A 17330-nucleotide genomic window follows, 5' to 3' on the forward strand; every position below is an offset into this window, starting at 1 on the left:
ATAGAGGAGGGTGGTGTGATGGTGTGGGGGTGCTTTGCTGGTGACACTGTCTGTGATTTATGGTAAAAAGCCACAGAAGCCTTGGCCATAAGGGTAAATTGTTGGCACTGTCTTTGGAGGGATGGGACGCGGCCATAAGGCTGCACTTTATTGTTTTTTTATTAAGTATGCTATATAGGCCCACACCCTCTCTAAACAGAAATTATAGCTATCCTGTGTTGGATTGGAATTATCCCAGGACCAGTCATGGAAAGAGGCTCCAGGACAGATATTATGCTGTCAGTATTGATGATTGATGCATTAATTCTGAGGCATAATTTAAAAAAATTAAATAATTCTGATGCATAACCTATTACCTAGGCTACATAATTAATTATTAATAAGAAGGGACAAGTCTAGGCTATATAAGGCCTAGGCTACCATACAACATTGGCACTATCATAAACAAAAACATTTAATTAATAGTCAATGAAATCATGCACTTCTAGCCTGACTATTGCACGTGTTAGGGATAAATTGATAACGTGGATAAATGATATTGGTGGATTGAAATATGAATAGGATGAATAAAGAAATAATGATGTTGAAATAGGCTTATTTGGTGAAATCTCCCTTGGAGATGCATCTCCGAGTCTCAGATCATCAGGTGGATGGAGTGAATCGGTTGTCGCAGCAACAGCGTCAACTGCACCCCCACCCCCCGCTATAATTTGCTTTCTGATTCAGAACGACGGTCAATTCCCGGTACCTTCCAGTTGTATCTTCCCAATCCGCGCGATGCTTAGCAGGAAGCGGCCATCGATAGTTTTCTATTGACAAATCGCATCAGGAAAATAAGTGAAAGTCGATGGTTGTCCGTTCTTTCTATCTTTCATCCGACTCCTTCCCGTTCTCATAGATAGCATCCTAGCAAATCCCCGAAGCTGACTGGAGAGTTAAAACGCTGAAAACGCGTAGCCTAAGCAACTACAATTTTCTTTCGTTCGAATTCAATCGCTTTTTGTGCGAACAGTTTGACTAGCTACTCTCGTTCAACATCAGTCGCGCGCTTTCGTAATTCCTCTCCTCAACTGAAATTTCCTGTTTTAAATATAGTTTATCTGGATTTTTTCGACTTTTCCCCCCACTGGCGTTGCCAACGCAACACAGATAGCCTGTTTCTGAACGCAGTCGTTATTCGAAAAAACCTCCTGTGGCACTGAGACACATCGGTCTACGCTTTCTCCCCTGTCTAGATAGTCTCCACCCAAGACCGACAACATGTTGGACCCATCTTCCAGTGAGGAGGAAGCGGATGAGATAGTGGAAGAAGAAGGCAAAGAGGTGATGGCACCAAAGACCGGGGGAGCACGGGTGTCACCCAGCCGGACCACCGAGAGTTCTGGTGGGCTCCAGCCCTCGAGCCGGGGAAGCAGCGCTTGTCCGTCCAGCCCCAGCCCCTCGGCGGCCAGCGAGAAGGAGAAAGATGATCTGGAAAAGATGCAGAGGGAGGAGGAAGAGCGAAAGAAGAGGCTCCAGCTCTATGTCTTTGTGATGCGCTGCATTGCCTACCCTTTTAATGCCAAGCAACCCACCGACATGGCCAGACGACAACAGAAGGTACTGTAAATAATAAACTCACAACAGTGACAAATTAATTTGAATGACTTTTAAAAAGCATCTCATATATATATATATACGTATAGTATCTTATGAAACTAGTTGCCTGTCCTCTTGCTTTGGAATGGTACATAAGTCATTATTAGAACAGAGCCAACCACACATGCACAATTCGAACGCTCATCTGCTACTGCTGGTGTTGGAAAGACAGTAGATCCAGGAAAGGCATATTTCAATACAGCAACACTAGTCAGTGACCAGTTGCACTGTCACATCGTTTCCTCAAATGACAATCTGTGATTGCTCCATACTTTTAAATGTATGATATATAGGCATACCCATTGATTCTTGAAGAATATAACTTATAAATTACTTTAGCTGTCTAACCCCATCAGAATCCAAAATATAAGCTTGTTTTACTCCTATCTTTGTAAACACTGTAAATGTAAACAAACACTGTACATCCTCAAAACATGGTTAAAACTATACATTTGATCTAATGGTTGGTCAGTCCTTTCATCCATAGTTCTGTTTTTGAATTTGAGAGTGGTTATATTTCTCCAGCCCCTTCCCTTAGCTGTTGTGGCTGCTTTGTTGTTGTTTCTGTGCCCAGCTCCAAGAGACATTACAGTCACACCATTAACAAGACTAATGTACATACACTGTAAAGCGGTTATCGTGACTTTGACAGTAGCTTACAGGCAGCTCGGTGGCAAGTAAAATTCTGTAATTCATATTACAGCACACCAACTTTAATATATTTTTTAACCAGGCAAGCCAGTTAAGAACAATTTCTTATTTACAATGACGGCCTACCCCAGACGAAGCTGGGCCAATTGTGCACCGCCCTATGGGACTCCCAATCACGGCCAGATGTGATATCGCCTGGATTCGAACCAGGGACTGTAGTGATGCCTCTTCGACTGAGATGCAGTGCCTTAGACCGCTGCACCAGTTGGGAGCCCAATATAAATAGCGTATTAAAGTAAGTACTGTGTAATGACACAGTACAAAGCCATAAAACGTACTTTATTATACTGTAAAAAAGTAAATGTCACCGTAATCAGAATGAATTAATTATTGAATGAATGAATGGATGAATTAATTACATTTGTTGAGGGGAGGGGTTTGTATTTCACAGTATTTTACTGTAACTACAAGGGATTGATGCAAGCAGGTTGGCTGGTAAGTAAAGTGTTTAGAAACATTAGAGCATATTAATGAATATTTTGTGATTTATATCACTTGCACTTCTAAAGGCCTTAAAGGCTTCCAAACTGGCAGCGACTACACAGCAAAACAGACCAAAAGGACATAGAAAAATGCTCAATCATTTAACGTTCAGGACTTGCTGCTACTCCAATCTTTCCCCTAACCATTTTTAATTGGTGGGGCATTATAGCCACATAGGAGTTAAATTGGTACAGCATTCTCAATCACGGGTGCAACAAATATAGCTCTTACAAGGCACTCCTCAAAGTATGTTAATGAGACAGAAACAACAATACCATGCCCTCACTAGTAGTCAAAATATTTTTTTCGCTCCAAAAATACAGTACAGTACTGTATTCTGGGCCGGCAGGTAGCCTAGTGGTTAGAGCATTGAACTAGTAACTGAAAGGTTGCAAGATCAAATCCCCAAGCTGACAAGGTAAAAATCTGTCATTCTGCCCCTGAACAAGGCAGTTAACCCACTGTTCCTAGGCCTTAATTGAAAATCAAAATTTGTTCTTAACTGACTTGCCTGGTATAATATTCTGTGGTATGGAATTACAGTATCATTCAAAATACAATTATTTCCCCGCCTACAACCTTTTCTCACAATGCCCCATCATTTACAGTATGCTGCAGTAAAAAGTTTTGTACTGATTATAATACAAAAAAACACCATATAATTTACAGTTTTCCGTTAATAGTGTACTGGACAGGTTTGTGACAATACCAGTATCGAGATATTGTGATACTCGATTTTCCATGGCAAAAATGAAAACACAAAGTAGACCAAACTCTTTGGTCCTTTAAAAACCTGCGGTATGTTAAATATTGTGTGCTATAGACTGGTTAGCTGACAACATCACGAAAACGATGCGCGTGCTTCAATGGGGCAGAAGTCCGTGTGTTGTGATTCTGGATGGCCAGATAGCAATCAACAATGACAAGAAGCTGCCATGTGGGGAATGGTAGGTGACTCGTTTCAGCTAGTTTTATCTTGTTCTTGATACCATGTCTTGTTTTGACTGATGTCACGTCTATGCTAATATGGCTCAAATCTGCTAGTGAGCTAACCAACAACTGTAACGATGTCTATAGCTTGGAAAATAAATACATGTGACTCTGGACAGCAACATAATGATGTTTGTTTCCAACATTAGGGCTGTTTTCCTTAAAGGCCCAGTGCAGTCAAAACGAGATTTTCGTAAAAGAATCGCCTGGAATTTTAGCCTGTTTGGGTGGGATGGAGTTTATGTCCGCTGCATGTCACATGGCGATCTGATTTTAATGGACAAAAGATCATTTATGTTGTATTTGAATATTCATATTGTATTTGCATACGTACCCTCCTACGCTAGAACGAGAGAGTGGCTTCTTCTGTAAAAAACATGTCCTGCCCTAGGCTAATAGCTAGCTAGCTACACGTTATAGTGTGGCTATTTGAATAATGACAGATCTTTGGATTACTCATATTTTCATAATGGACAACATGCAAAATTAAACAACGTCTTTCAATAATGTGTTGCCCTGAATTCACCTGGTTCATCGACGACACCGCACTCAGTCAAGAAAGTCTGAAAAAAGTTCATGCTGAGTGAGAATGTTTCACTTTCAGTCTTCTACCATTAATCATTCATCCATACACAGGTAAGAGACTAACGTTATGGTACAGTGGCTAGCTACAAGTGCATACATTTTATGTTCCACCTGTATGACGTAATTTGCTTTGCTAGCTATATTGTTAGCTAGATAGCCAACTGCATATTGGTTAGCTAGCTAGCTGACCGGCAGCTGCAGGTTAACGTTGATTACACATGCGTTATATAAGCTTAGATAATCATCTTTGTCATTATTGTACATTTTTGTCTGTTCCCTGCCAAAAATATTCACTGTGGTTCTAATGCTAATCAAATCACATGAGTCAGTGGTACAAACTGGATTTTATTAGCTAAATTTGGCTAGCTAGCTAGTTTTGATTAAAGTTACACAATTAGTTAAGGACGTTGTTTGCATATTCAACTAGGTGGCTAGCTAGATGAATACCATTCACATCCAGCTAGCTGGTTATTATGGCGTTAAATGTTTGTCAAATCTAGCTAGTTACAGTGCCTTGCAAAAGTATTCATCCCCCTTGGCGTTTTTCCTATTTTGTTGCATTACAACAAGGGTTTAAATAGATTTTTATTTGAATTTCATGTAATGGACGTACATAAAATAGTACAAATTGGTGAAGTGAAATGAAAAAAATAACTTGTTTCGAAAAAGAAATAAAAAACTGAAAAGTGGTGTGCATGTGTATTCACCCCCTTTGCTATGAAGCCACTAAATAAAATCTGGTGCAACCAATTACCTTCAGAAGTCACATAATTAGATTGCACACAGGTTGACTTTATTTAACTAACTGTCACATGATCTGTCACATGATCTCATTATATATACACCTGTTCTGAAAGGCCCCAGAGTCTGCAACACCACTAAGCAAGGGGCACCACCAAGCAAGCGGCTTGGAGCTGCAAAGCTCCACAGCGGACATTGGAGTATCTGTCCATAGGACCACTTTAAGCTGTACACTCCACAGAGCTGGGCTTTATGGAAGAGTGGCTAGAAAAAAGGCTTAGCTTAAAGAAAAAAATAAGCAAACACGTTTGGTATTCGCCAAAAGGCATGGGGGAGAATCCCCAAACATATGGAAGAAGGTACTCTGGTCAGATGAGACTAAAATTTAGCTTTTCGGCCAACAAGGAAAATGTCTGGCTCAAACCCAACAACTCCCATCACCCTGAGAACAGCATCCCCACAGTGAAGCATGGTGGTGGCAGCATCATGCTGTGGGGATGTTTTTCATCTGCAGAGACTGGGAAACTGGTCAGAATTGAAGGAATGTTGGATGGCACTAAATACAGGGAGATTCTTGAGGGAAACCTGTTTCAATCTACCAGAGATTTGAGGATTTGTCCACCTTCCAGCAGGAGAATGATCCTGAGCATACTGCTAAAGCAACACTCGAGTGGTTGAAGGGGAAACATTTAAATGTCTTGGAATGGGGCGGCAGGGTAGCCTAGTGGTTAGAGCGTTGGACTAGTAACCGAAAGGTTGCAAGTTCAAATCCCCGAGCTGACAAGGTACAAATCTGTCGTTCTGCCCCTGAACAGGCAGTTAACCCACTGTTCCTAGGCCGTCATTGAAAATAAGAATTTGTTCTTAACTGACTTGCCTAGTTAAATAAAGGTAAAATAAAAAAATAAAAATAAAAAAATGGCCTAGTCAAAGCCCAGACGTCAATCCAATTGAGAAACTGTGGTATGACTTAGATTGCTGTACACCAGCTGAACCAATCCAACTTGAAGGAACTGGAGCAGTTTTGCCTTGAAGAATGGGCAAAAATTCCAGTACCCTGATATGCCAAGCTTATAGAGACATACCCCAAGATAACCATTTTAACTTTGAGCTGTAACGGCAGCCTTCCCTCTCTTCATGAGAAGAGGAGGTGTAGCAGGGATCGGACCAAGACGCAGTGTAGCTCGTGTTCAACATGATCTTAATTACGAAAATACTGAACACTAAACAAATACAAAATAACAAATGTGGCTTACCGATACAGCCCTATCTGGTGCAGAGAAAACACAGAGACAGGAAACAACCACCCACAAATCCCCAACACAAAACAAGCCACCTATATATGATTCCCAATCACGGACAACGATTGACAGCTGCCTCTGATTGAGAACCATATTAGGCCGAACACAGAAACAGACAAACTAGACACACAACATAGAATGCCCACCCAGCTCACGTCCTGACCAACACTAAAACAAGCAAAACACACAAGAACATTGGTCAGAACGTGACATGAGCCTGTTTCTGATGCTGAGGTCTTTAAAGCACTAAAGGCAACAGACACTAAAAAGTTTGCAGGTCCAGATAACCTGGATCCCTACCTCTTAAAGGTAGCAGCTGCTATTATTACTGAACCTGTGGATCACATTTGTCTGTTGAACAATTCCATACCCAGCATTTGGAAATCAGCTCATGACCTCCCACTGCTAAAGAATGGAGATCCCTCAGATGCTAATAACTATCATCCTATCTCCAAACTCCCTGTCCTGGCCAAAGTCTATGAATCCCTAGTGAGTTCACAGTTAAAAACCTTCTTAATTGAAAAGAACATACTCAGCGGGGTTCAGTCTTGCTTTAGATCGGGGCACAGCACCACAACTGCAGCTATGGCAGTGGCACTTGATAAAAGCAACATTGTGCTGCTCTGTTTGTTGATTTATCAAAGGCGTTTGATTCAGTTGACCATGAATTGTTGCTAGCTAGACTCAGTAACATTGGTCTCAGTGAAGGGGCAGTAAATTGGTTGAGGAACGATCTGTCTGACAGAACACAATGTGTATATACTGACAATCACAAGTCTAGCTTTCTTGAGATTAATAGAGGTGTGCCCCAGTGTTCCGTTTTAGCTCCTGTGTTGTTCTCAATTTTTATTAATGTTTCGGGAAATGGGATGCAACCGGCAAAGTTGCATCTATATGCAGATGATAGAGTCATATATTCATGTGCTCCTTCTCTGGTTCAGGCTGTTGAAGAGCTCCAGACTACTTTTCAGTCACTGCAGGCCTCCCTTTATGGTCTCAAACTAGTCTTGTATGTACAAAAAAACTAAATTCATGACCTTTACCAGAGCTTGCACTCAGCCAGAGAAGGTTAGCATTGTCACATCTGGTGGCTTATCCATTGAAAAAGTGTCATCCTACAAATACCTAGGTATATGGTTGGATGACAAGTTGTCTTTTAAAGTTCGTATGGAAAATCTTGTGAGGAAGCTTAAATTGAAATTGGGTTTTTATTTTCGTAATAAGGCTTGCTTCCCGCTTATGGCTAAAAAGAAGCTTGTTCATGCTACTTTTCCCTCTGTAATTGATCATGGTGACTTGTTGTATATGCATGCAGCCTCCTCCGTCTTACAGAGACTGGACTCTGTTTATCATGCATCCTTGTGCTTTATTACAAATGCCAAGTCACTCACCCACCATTGCACCTTGTACCAAATGGTAGGTTGGACCTCACTTTATATGCGCAGAAAGCTACATTTGTATGTGTTCATCTACAAAGCCCGAGTAACTGCCTCCTGATGATTACATCATCGCCACACCGGAGAGTAGGATAAAAACCCAGCTTTGTCATGTCAACATGTTGAAACCATACTTCACCCGCTACGATCGGGCGACACTCGAACACACTCCTGTGTTTCAATGGCACGTTGTGTTAGCTAATCCAAGTTTATAATTTTAAAAGGCTAATTGATCATTAGAAAACCCTTTTGCAATTAAGTTAGCACAGCTGAAAACTGTTGTACTGATTAAAGAAGCAATAAAACTGGCCTTCTTTAGACTAGTTGAGTATCTGGAGCATCAGAATTTCTGGGTTCGAGTACAGGCTGAAAATGGCCAGAAACAAAGGACTTTCTTCTAAAACTTGTCAGTGTATTCTTTTTCTGAGAAATGAAGGCTATTCCATGCGAGAAATTGCCAAGAAACTGAAGATCTCGTACAACGCTGTGTACTACTCCCTTCACAGAACAGTACAAACTGGCTCTAACCAGAATAGAAATAGGAGTGGGAGGCCCCGGTGCACAACTGAGCAAGAGGACAAGTACATTAGAGTGTTTGGTTTGAGAAACAGACGCCTCACAAGTCCTCAACTGGCAGCTTCATTAAATAGTACCCGCAAAACACCAGTCTCAACGTCAACAGTGAAGAGGCAACTCTGGGATGCTGGCCTTCTAGGCAGAGTTCCTCTGTCCAGTGTCTGTGTTCTTTTGCCCATCTTAATCTTTTCTTTTTATTGGCGCAAACCAGATGTGATGGCGACATCTGGTTTGCGTTTAGTGGGACTATCATTTGTTTTTCAACAGGACAATGACCCAACACACCTCCAGGCTGTGGAAGGCCTATTTGACCAAGAAGGAGAGGGATGTAGTAATGCATCAGATGACCAGGCCTCCACAATCACCCAACCTCAACCCAATTGAGATGGTTTGGGATGAGTTGGACTGCAGAGTGAAGGAAAAGCAGCCTACAAGTGCTTAGCATATGTGGGAACTCCTTCAAGACTGTTGGAAAAGCATTCCATGGGAAGCTGGTGGAGAGAATGCCAAGAGTGTGCAAAGCTGTCAAAGGCAAAGAGTGGCTAATTTGAAGAATCTCAAATATAAAATATATTTTGATTTGTTTAACACTTTTTGGTTACTACATGACTCCATATGTGTTATTTCATAGTTTTGATGTCATAGTTTTGATTATTCTACAATGTAGAAAACAGTAAAAATAAAGAAAAACCCTTGAATGAGTAGGTGTGTCCACTGGTACTGGTACTGTATGTATGGTACTGGTACTGTATGTATATATATATAGGGGATATCAGTATAAATGCAACATGTACAATTTGGTTCCATTAGCTGATTTGAAAATCCCATAAATTTACCATACGCACAAAAAGCTTATTTCTCTCAAATTTTGTGCAGAATTTTGTTTATAACCCTGTTAGTGTGCCTTTCTCATTTGCCAAGATAATCCGTCCACCTGACACGTGTGGCATATCAAGAAGCTGATTAAACAGCATGATCATTACACTTGTGCACCTTGTGCTGGGGGCAATAAAAGCCCATTTGAAAATGTGCAGTTTTGCCACACAACACAATGCCACAGATGTCTCAAGTTTTGAGGTAGAGTGCAATTGGCATGCTGACTGCAGGAATGTCCACCATAGCTTTTGCCAGAGAATATTGGAGAAGGCGATGCATTTAAGTAGCGACGCATTTAAATTGATAATATTGTGTAATGGAAGTTGTTCTCTGTTGGTGGTGAGCAAACGTGTCCAAAAAAATATAAGCACAACATGCAACAATTTCAAAGATTTTACTGAGTTACACTTCATAGAAGGAAATCAATCAATTTAAACAAATTCATTAGGCCCTAATCTATGTATTTCACATGACTGGGCAGGGGTGGGCCTGGGAGGGCATAGGCCCACCCAGTTGGGAGCCAGGTTCACCCACTGGGGAGCCAGGCCCAGCACAAGTTCCCCCACAAATGTGGAAAAAGACAGAAATACAGACATAAATAATCCTCAGCACCTCCCTCCCCCTCCTCAGACAATCCTGCAGGTGAAGAAGCCGGATGTGGAGGTCCTGGGCTGGCGTGGTTACATGTGGTCTGCGGTTGTGAGGCCGGTTTGATGTATTGCCAAATTCTCTAAAACGACGTTGGAGGTGGCTTATAGTAGAGAAATGAACATTCAATTCTCTGGCAACAGCTCTGGTGGACATTCCTGCAGTCAGCATTCCAATTACACACTTCCTCAAAACTTGAGACATCTGTGGCATTGTGTTGTGTGACAAAGCTGCACATTTTAGTGGTCTTTTATTGTCCCCAGCAGAAGGTGCACCCGTGTAATAATCATGCTGATTAATCAGCTTCTTTATTAGCCACACCTGTCATGTGGATGGGTTATATTGGTAAAGGATAATTGCTCACTAACAGGGATGTAAACAGGGATGTATTTGATTATACATTCAAAACATTGATTTAAATGAATATGTTTTTAACCCGGTGAGTGACAGAGGAAGAAGATAATTTCATCAACTGCAAGCAAGAGTTTTCATTGAGATTGCTAATACAGCTAGCTGACCAAGGTAAGATTTGTTTTTGAAAATGAAAATTGAGTAGAGTTCAGTAGAATTATTATTATTATTATGTAACAAAATACAAAATAATTGTTAAATGGTCTTGGTTAGCCAAGCAATGTGTTGCAAGCTAGCTAGCTAGCTAGCTAGCTAACTTAGTTAGCTTTAGTAAGGGTCGGTTGTCTGTTAGAACTGGCTAGCTAGCTAGATTATTTTTAGCAAAATATATTCCTATTTTCCCCTCCTGCAGTGGATCCTTCTGGTCTTGAGCCTCAGCTGCCTATGGACAGACCCATCCAATATAAGTAGTCTTTTGTATAATTTAGCTAGCTAGTTCCCAATTAAGTTCAAATCTGTTGACGAACATTAACCCCTTATTTATTTATTTTTCATCTTGTGTGAATAATTTCACTGACTCTCTGTCTCTGCATTATCCACAGGGACTGTCAACTTGTAAGTCTGAAAATTAACACTGAGTGTGAAGGAATCTGAATTGTAAGTATCAATTTTAAGTATGTTCATAAACATTCAACTCTAATTCATCTTCTTGCAAGGAAAGTTTTCATTGACTCATTTACATTTAGTCAGAATATGTTATTGTTAGACATCCAGTATCCTATGGAACGGAGAAGGGCAACAGTCTGGTACAAGTCAACAGGACAGGCGTGAGTTGGTGAGAAGTGAGGAATTTGGGCTGAGGTCAGGTCAGATGAAGTGAGAAAGAACAGACATCACTAAAGTCCTGTCTAGCAACAGAGATGTATTGGCTGTTCAGATGTGTAAGGAGGAGACTCAGCATAGGAGGAAGGTTTAAATACCAGTGCTTGTGTGAATATGTCTTTGTCTTATGCAGCTGTGTGACCCAGTGGGTGAATAAACTTGGTTTGAGCTTTACTAGTTGTCTGTGAGTTTTTACTCCGTTTATTTAGAACCTAACTAAGGTAACTGTCAACTTGTGAGTCTTAAAATTGACCCTGGAGGTGAAGGATTCTGCATTGTATGTATCGATTTGATTTTCAAATTCATTATTTTCACAGAGGTAATTACATTATATTTTGTGTTTTAGATGTGACCATATTTATGAAATACATTTTGTAATATATTTTACTAGCTACCACAGGATGCTGACAAAATGTATTTCCACACCATATATTTAAATATATAAACAACAAAGTTATCCAGGTCACACCCCCACACGTGATATTATTGAAAAGCCCAGAATGTCCTCTTAATGGTACAACATGACTTAACACACTGGCATGTATGGCCTCTAATGTCCATTAGAGTGGACAAAAATTTATTTCTGGGTCTCAGGAGGAGTAAACTCTAGGTTACTTTCGTAACCCCGGATCTTTGATAATATGAGTGAAATGTATCACATATGGGGATTTGCTAGGGAGCAGGGGCATGCAATGATACATCTCACTCATATTATCAGAGAACCAGGGTGATGAAAGTAACATTAAGTTCTCTTGCAAATACTTATGGGAATATGGCCAACTCCCGTGTCTCCGACATGCTCTCCGAAGCCATGATAGTCCCAACAGCATTACCCCTCAGAGGCTCCGACACTGAGGACAGTATGCGCCAACAGAGGTGCAGTGACTTCCAGTCGGTAAAACCTCATAAACGAATGAGGAGCGGCCCGACATGTCGCATCGCAAATCTCATGTAAAGAGATGCCTGTAAACAGTGCCCAAGAGGTAGCCATACCTATGATGGAATGAGCTCTCAGGCTCTCCGGGGGCTGTAAACCTTTGCTATTATAAGTACATATAATAGTTTCCGCTATCCGTTGACGAGAGAGGGGCCTTCCCTTGCAGGGAGGTACAGTAGGTGCCCAAGAAACGAAGAGTTGGTCGCCCTTGTGTAAAACTCTCATATCCAAGTAAATGCGTACTGGACATAAACGATGGAGACGCTCTTCTTCCGTAGAGGTGAAGGACGGCGGGTAGAAAGCCACAATCTCTAAGGTGAGACATTAAATATTTATTGACCTTAGGCATGAAGGCAGTGTTATGTAACAAGGTCACCTTGGATAACCCTGGGGCTGTTGTAGGCATGAATGGTGAACACTACGTGCAGCTCATTCACTCGCTATGCAGACGTAAGGGCCATTAGTAGGACAGTAAGAAGGAGAGATTTTTTTTTTCAATCCTTTATTTAACTAGGCAAATTAGTTAAGAACAACTTCTTATTTACAATGACAGCCTACCCCAGCCAAACCCTCCCCTAACCCAGACGACACTGGGCCAATTGTGCGCTGTCCGATCACAGCCAGTTGTGATACAGCCTGGGATCGAACCAGGGTCTGTAGTGACACATATAGCACTGCGGTGCAGTGCCTTAGACCGCTGTGCCACTCGGGAAAGATATTATCTCCATGCTTTTCATATCAAAAAATGCTGCAGTGAAATAGCCTCAAGCACAATTGGCCGGTCCGAAGATGCTTGGAGGGCTTGGATACTGAGCGGAAACAACATGCTCCCTTCATGAAACGACATAACAGAGGAAGTTCCTGCTGTGTTATTGTCGAAACCTATAGCAGGCCGAGATAGAGGCTAAACAGTGGAGAAAAAACCTTCCCCCTGTTCAAAAAGGGCCTGCAGAAAGCATAAAACCTTCGATACATAGGTAAGGAATGATCTGTACTTGGTAACACCACTTCTCAAAAACGCACCACCTGTTACCGTACACTGGGTGTGTAGAAGGGACTCTGGGGATCCCAATGATTTTTTTAACAGGAGAAAGCCTTCCTTTTCTTTGAGCCTCAAAACCCGCCCTAGTCAGCATTTTGCAATGCTCGTAGGACTCAGGGTTGTCGAGTGCTGCCTGAGCATGCTCCCTTCCCAAGCAGTTGATGTAGGTGAAAATCCTTCCTCACAATCATGGAGCCGCAAGCCGGGGGTTCGAGTGCTGGGCATGGCTCACCCTTGGATGGGGTAGCAGTGGCCATTATATGGAACAAGGCTTGCTAATATAGAGACGCATGTTGTAAAAAACAACGTATTACGTGGAAGGCTCTGAATAGGCTTAAGCAAGTTAGGAAAAAAGCCACAAGGCTAATAACTAGCTAGCTTGAGCACAAAGTGAACGCTATAGCCACGAGGCTTGTAAGGCATTAACTAGCTAGCAGCTACCCTGTGGCTAAGGTGTGCTGTAGCTAGCACAGTGCTACCCGAAGGGGACTGCGTGGGGCAAGGTTCGACTTCGGGTTGGTAAAGTATCTCAAAGGAGAAGCCGTGAGGCTAAACCAGTCGATCTAACTAACCCAACGAGTGGACGTAGGTTAACTAGATGAGAAAAGAGAGCTAGCAATGCTACCATGTGTGCAGGTAGGGATGCTTGTGTGGGTTGGCTAGCTAGCAGCTACCTTGTGGCTAAGGTGTGCTGTAGCCAGCACAGTGCTAGCTGAAGGGAACTGTGTGGTGGCAGAGTTCTGCTTCAGGTAGGTGTTCTCCCACGACCGTGGAGCCGTGAGGCTAAGTCGGTTGGGCAAGTTAACACAACCAAATGAACGTAGATTAGACTAGACGAGAAAAGGAAGCTAATACTAACTAACGTATGTGCAAGTAGGAATGTGGTTTGCTTGCTTTCCAGCGAGCTAGCCAAGTTAGCTTAAGCATTGCAGCGTGGGCTAATCAAGTTTCGATAGCTAGCCATGTAATGCTAGCTAACACCGAAGACTGAGAAGTAGAAAATAAATTATCTTAAAGCAAAATCTTTCCTTTCAGTCAGTACTCAACAGTATAGCCAGGAGGTAAGGTCCTTTGTTCGGCAGCGTTAACCTCGCGGTTCGCATGAGAACAGTTAAGTAGGAAGACAGGATTCTAGTCATGCTCAGGAGAGCTTCAGGAGCCGTAGCGATTCTTCCACAAGGAAGAAAGGTGAGAATTACCAGAGGACGGGTGAGTGGCGCTCTTACTCACCACATTCGCCACTTGACCTGTCTGTCTCCGACAGAAGTTGTGTGATTGGATCGTCATAGTGATCCGCCTCCAGTGAATCCCCATATTTGATACATTGAAACTAGTATTTGAAAGAGAACCTCCAATGGGAATTCCCAAAGCAAGGCTTTGCAGGTGCTGATTTCTCCTGGTGATAACATGTTATGATCCTTTTCTTGTATGATGAAATACACTAGACAATTTGGCATTCTCTAGACTAGTGACTGTCATAAAGGACACCCTGCAGTCTGATGGGTGGTTCTGGTTCAAACATTCATTACATTACCTTGAAGAAGGCAAAGTGATGCCAAAGCGCCGGTGGTTTACCCAATAAATTACTGGGAGCTTTTATATAGTGTGTGACTCTATTTATTTTTATAGCCTCTTCTTTGCAGACATTTTCTGGAGATGAGTGGTGAGGGATAGCTCTCCTGGAATAAGTTGTCATACTTATTAGTCTATTTGGACACTTAAAGTATCTTCACCACATTACTGTAATGAGTATATGGACACATGGTGGTCCATGTCAAACAATGGTCCACCGTAAGATAAAGGGCAGTTAATTACTGCTGTTGATCCTTGAATGAGCTGGCGACTATACAGTAACTGGGTTGTGACCCTGGTCTGACCTTACCCGAATCAATGAAGTCAGAGTAACGGATGTGACCCTGGTCTGACCTGACCCGACACAATGAAGTAACAGTAACGGGTGTGACCCTGGTCTGACCTGACCCGACTCAATGAACTCACTCTGATCTGATCTCTTAACATCAATCTCAAAATATCCTATCTTGTGTTCCCGATCACTAAACTCTTTGTTGGTTCAGTTTCAGGAAAACATGTAATTTCTCCCAGGAACAAATTGGATCGCTTTAACAAATTTTTTTCTCATGAAGTCATTGTGGATAGCTCCATTAGACCAATATGCAGGGCTGGAGGCTCAGCTGTCTCTCACCATTACCTTTGGGACATTACCTCATCTCAAATCAAATCCAATTTTATTTGTCACATGCGCCGAATACAACAAGTGTAGACCTTACCGTGAAATGCTTACTTACAAGCCCTTAACCAAAAATGCAGTTCAAGAAATAGTTAAGAAAAGATTTACTAAATAAACTAAAGTAAAAAGTAACACACAAAATTACATAACAATAACAAGGCTATATACAGGGGGTACCGGTAGCGAGTCAATGTGCAGGGGTACAGGTTAGTCGAGGTCATTTGTACATGTGGGTAGGGGTAAAGTGACTATGCATAGTTAATAAACAGCGAGTAGCAGCACTGTAAAAACAAAGTGTGTGTGGGGGGGGGTCAATGTAAATACTCCGGGTGGCCAATTTATTAATTGTTCAGCAGTCTTATGGCTTAGGGGTAGAAGCTGTTAAGGAGCCTTTTGAACCTAGACTTGGCGCTCCGGAACCGCTTGCCGTGCGGTAGCAGAGAGAACAGTCTATGACTTGGGTGACTGGAGTCTTTGACAAATTTTTGGGCCTTCCTCTGACACCGCCTAGTACATAGGTCCTGATGGCATGAACCTTGGCCCCAGTGATGTATTGGGCCGTACGCACTACCCTCTGTAGCACCTTGCGTTCGGATGCCAAGCAGTTGCCATACCAGGCGGTGATGCAACCGGTCAGGATGCTCTTGATGGTGCAGCTGTAGAACTTTTTGAGGAGAGGGACTCATGGGGACTCATGCTAAATCTTTTCATTCTCCTGAGGAGTAAAGGGTGTTGTTGTGCCCTCTTTACAACAGTCTTGGTGTGTTTGGACCATGATAATTTGTTGGTGATGTGGACACCAAGGAACTTGAAACTCTCGACCAGCTCCACTACAGCCCCATCGATGTTAATGGGGGCCTGTTCGGCCCTCCTTTTCCTGTAGTCCACAATCATCTCCTTTGTCTTGCTCACATTGAAGGAGAGGTTGTTGTCCTGGCACCACACTGCCAGGTCTCTGACCTCCTCCCTATAGGCTGTCTCCACGTTGTCGGTGATCAGGCCTACCGCTGTTGTGTCATCAGCAAACTTAATGATTCATGGGTGAACAGGGAGTACAGGAACGGGACTAAGTACGCACCCCTGAGGGGCCCCGTTATTGAGGATCAGCGTGGCAGATGTGTTGTTGCCTACACAACTGGATCCTGGGAGCGGCCATGGTCCAGTTGCATAGGGAGGTGTTTAGTCCCAGGATCCTTAGCTTAGTGATACGTTTTGTGGGCACTATGGTTTTGAATGCTGAGCTGTAGTCAATGAACAGCATTCTCACATAGGTGTTCCTTTTGTCCAGGTGGGAAAGGGCAGTGTGGAGTGCGATTGAGATTGCGTCATCTGTGGATCTTTTGGAGCAGTATGCGAATTGGAGTGGGTCTAGGGTTTCCGGCATTATGGTGTTGATGTGAGCAAATGACCAGCCTTTTCAAAGCACTTCATGGCTACTGACGTGAGTACTATGGGGCGGAAGTCATTTAGGCAGGTTACCTTCGCATTCTTGGGCACAGGGACTATGGTTGTCTGCTTGAAACATGTAGGTATTACAGACTCGGTCAGGGTGACATTGAAAATATCAGTGAAGACACTTGCCAGTTGGTCCGCGCATGCTCTGAGTACACTCCCTGGTATCCGTCTGACCCCGCGGCCTTGTGAACGTTGACCTGTTTAAAGGTCTTGCCCACATCGGCTACTGAGAGCGTGATTACAGACTCGTCCGGAACAGCTGGTGCTCTCATGCATGCTTCAGTGTGGCTTGCGTCGAAGCGAGCATCTGGTATGCTCGTCTGGTATGCTAGCGTTACTGGGCAGCTCGCGGCTGGGTACCCCTTTGTATGCTTTGCAAGCCCTGCCATATCCGACGAGTCAGAGCCGGTGTAGTAGGATTCAATCTTAG

At 42.7% G+C, this 17330-nt stretch overlaps 1 protein-coding gene across 7 annotated transcripts in view; it reads left to right on the forward strand.

The window, feature by feature from the left end:
* The first annotated feature begins 679 nt into the window (after positions 1-679).
* Positions 680-17330, forward strand: part of LOC139535652 (calcium-dependent secretion activator 1) — a 192408-nt gene continuing 175757 nt past the window's right edge. For 3 of the 7 annotated variants that reach the window (XM_071335273.1, XM_071335275.1, XM_071335276.1), the window contains exon 1: positions 680-1599. In XM_071335273.1, coding sequence (XP_071191374.1) covers positions 1261-1599 — 339 coding nt within the window. In that variant the 5' untranslated portion in view covers positions 680-1260. The remainder of the gene's footprint in view (positions 1600-17330) is intronic. The other 4 variants (XM_071335278.1, XM_071335279.1, XM_071335277.1 and 1 more) reach the window with 3 other exon arrangements.

Source organism: Salvelinus alpinus, chromosome 12 (genome assembly GCF_045679555.1).
Source record: "Salvelinus alpinus chromosome 12, SLU_Salpinus.1, whole genome shotgun sequence".
NCBI classification, from domain to species: domain Eukaryota; kingdom Metazoa; phylum Chordata; class Actinopteri; order Salmoniformes; family Salmonidae; genus Salvelinus; species Salvelinus alpinus.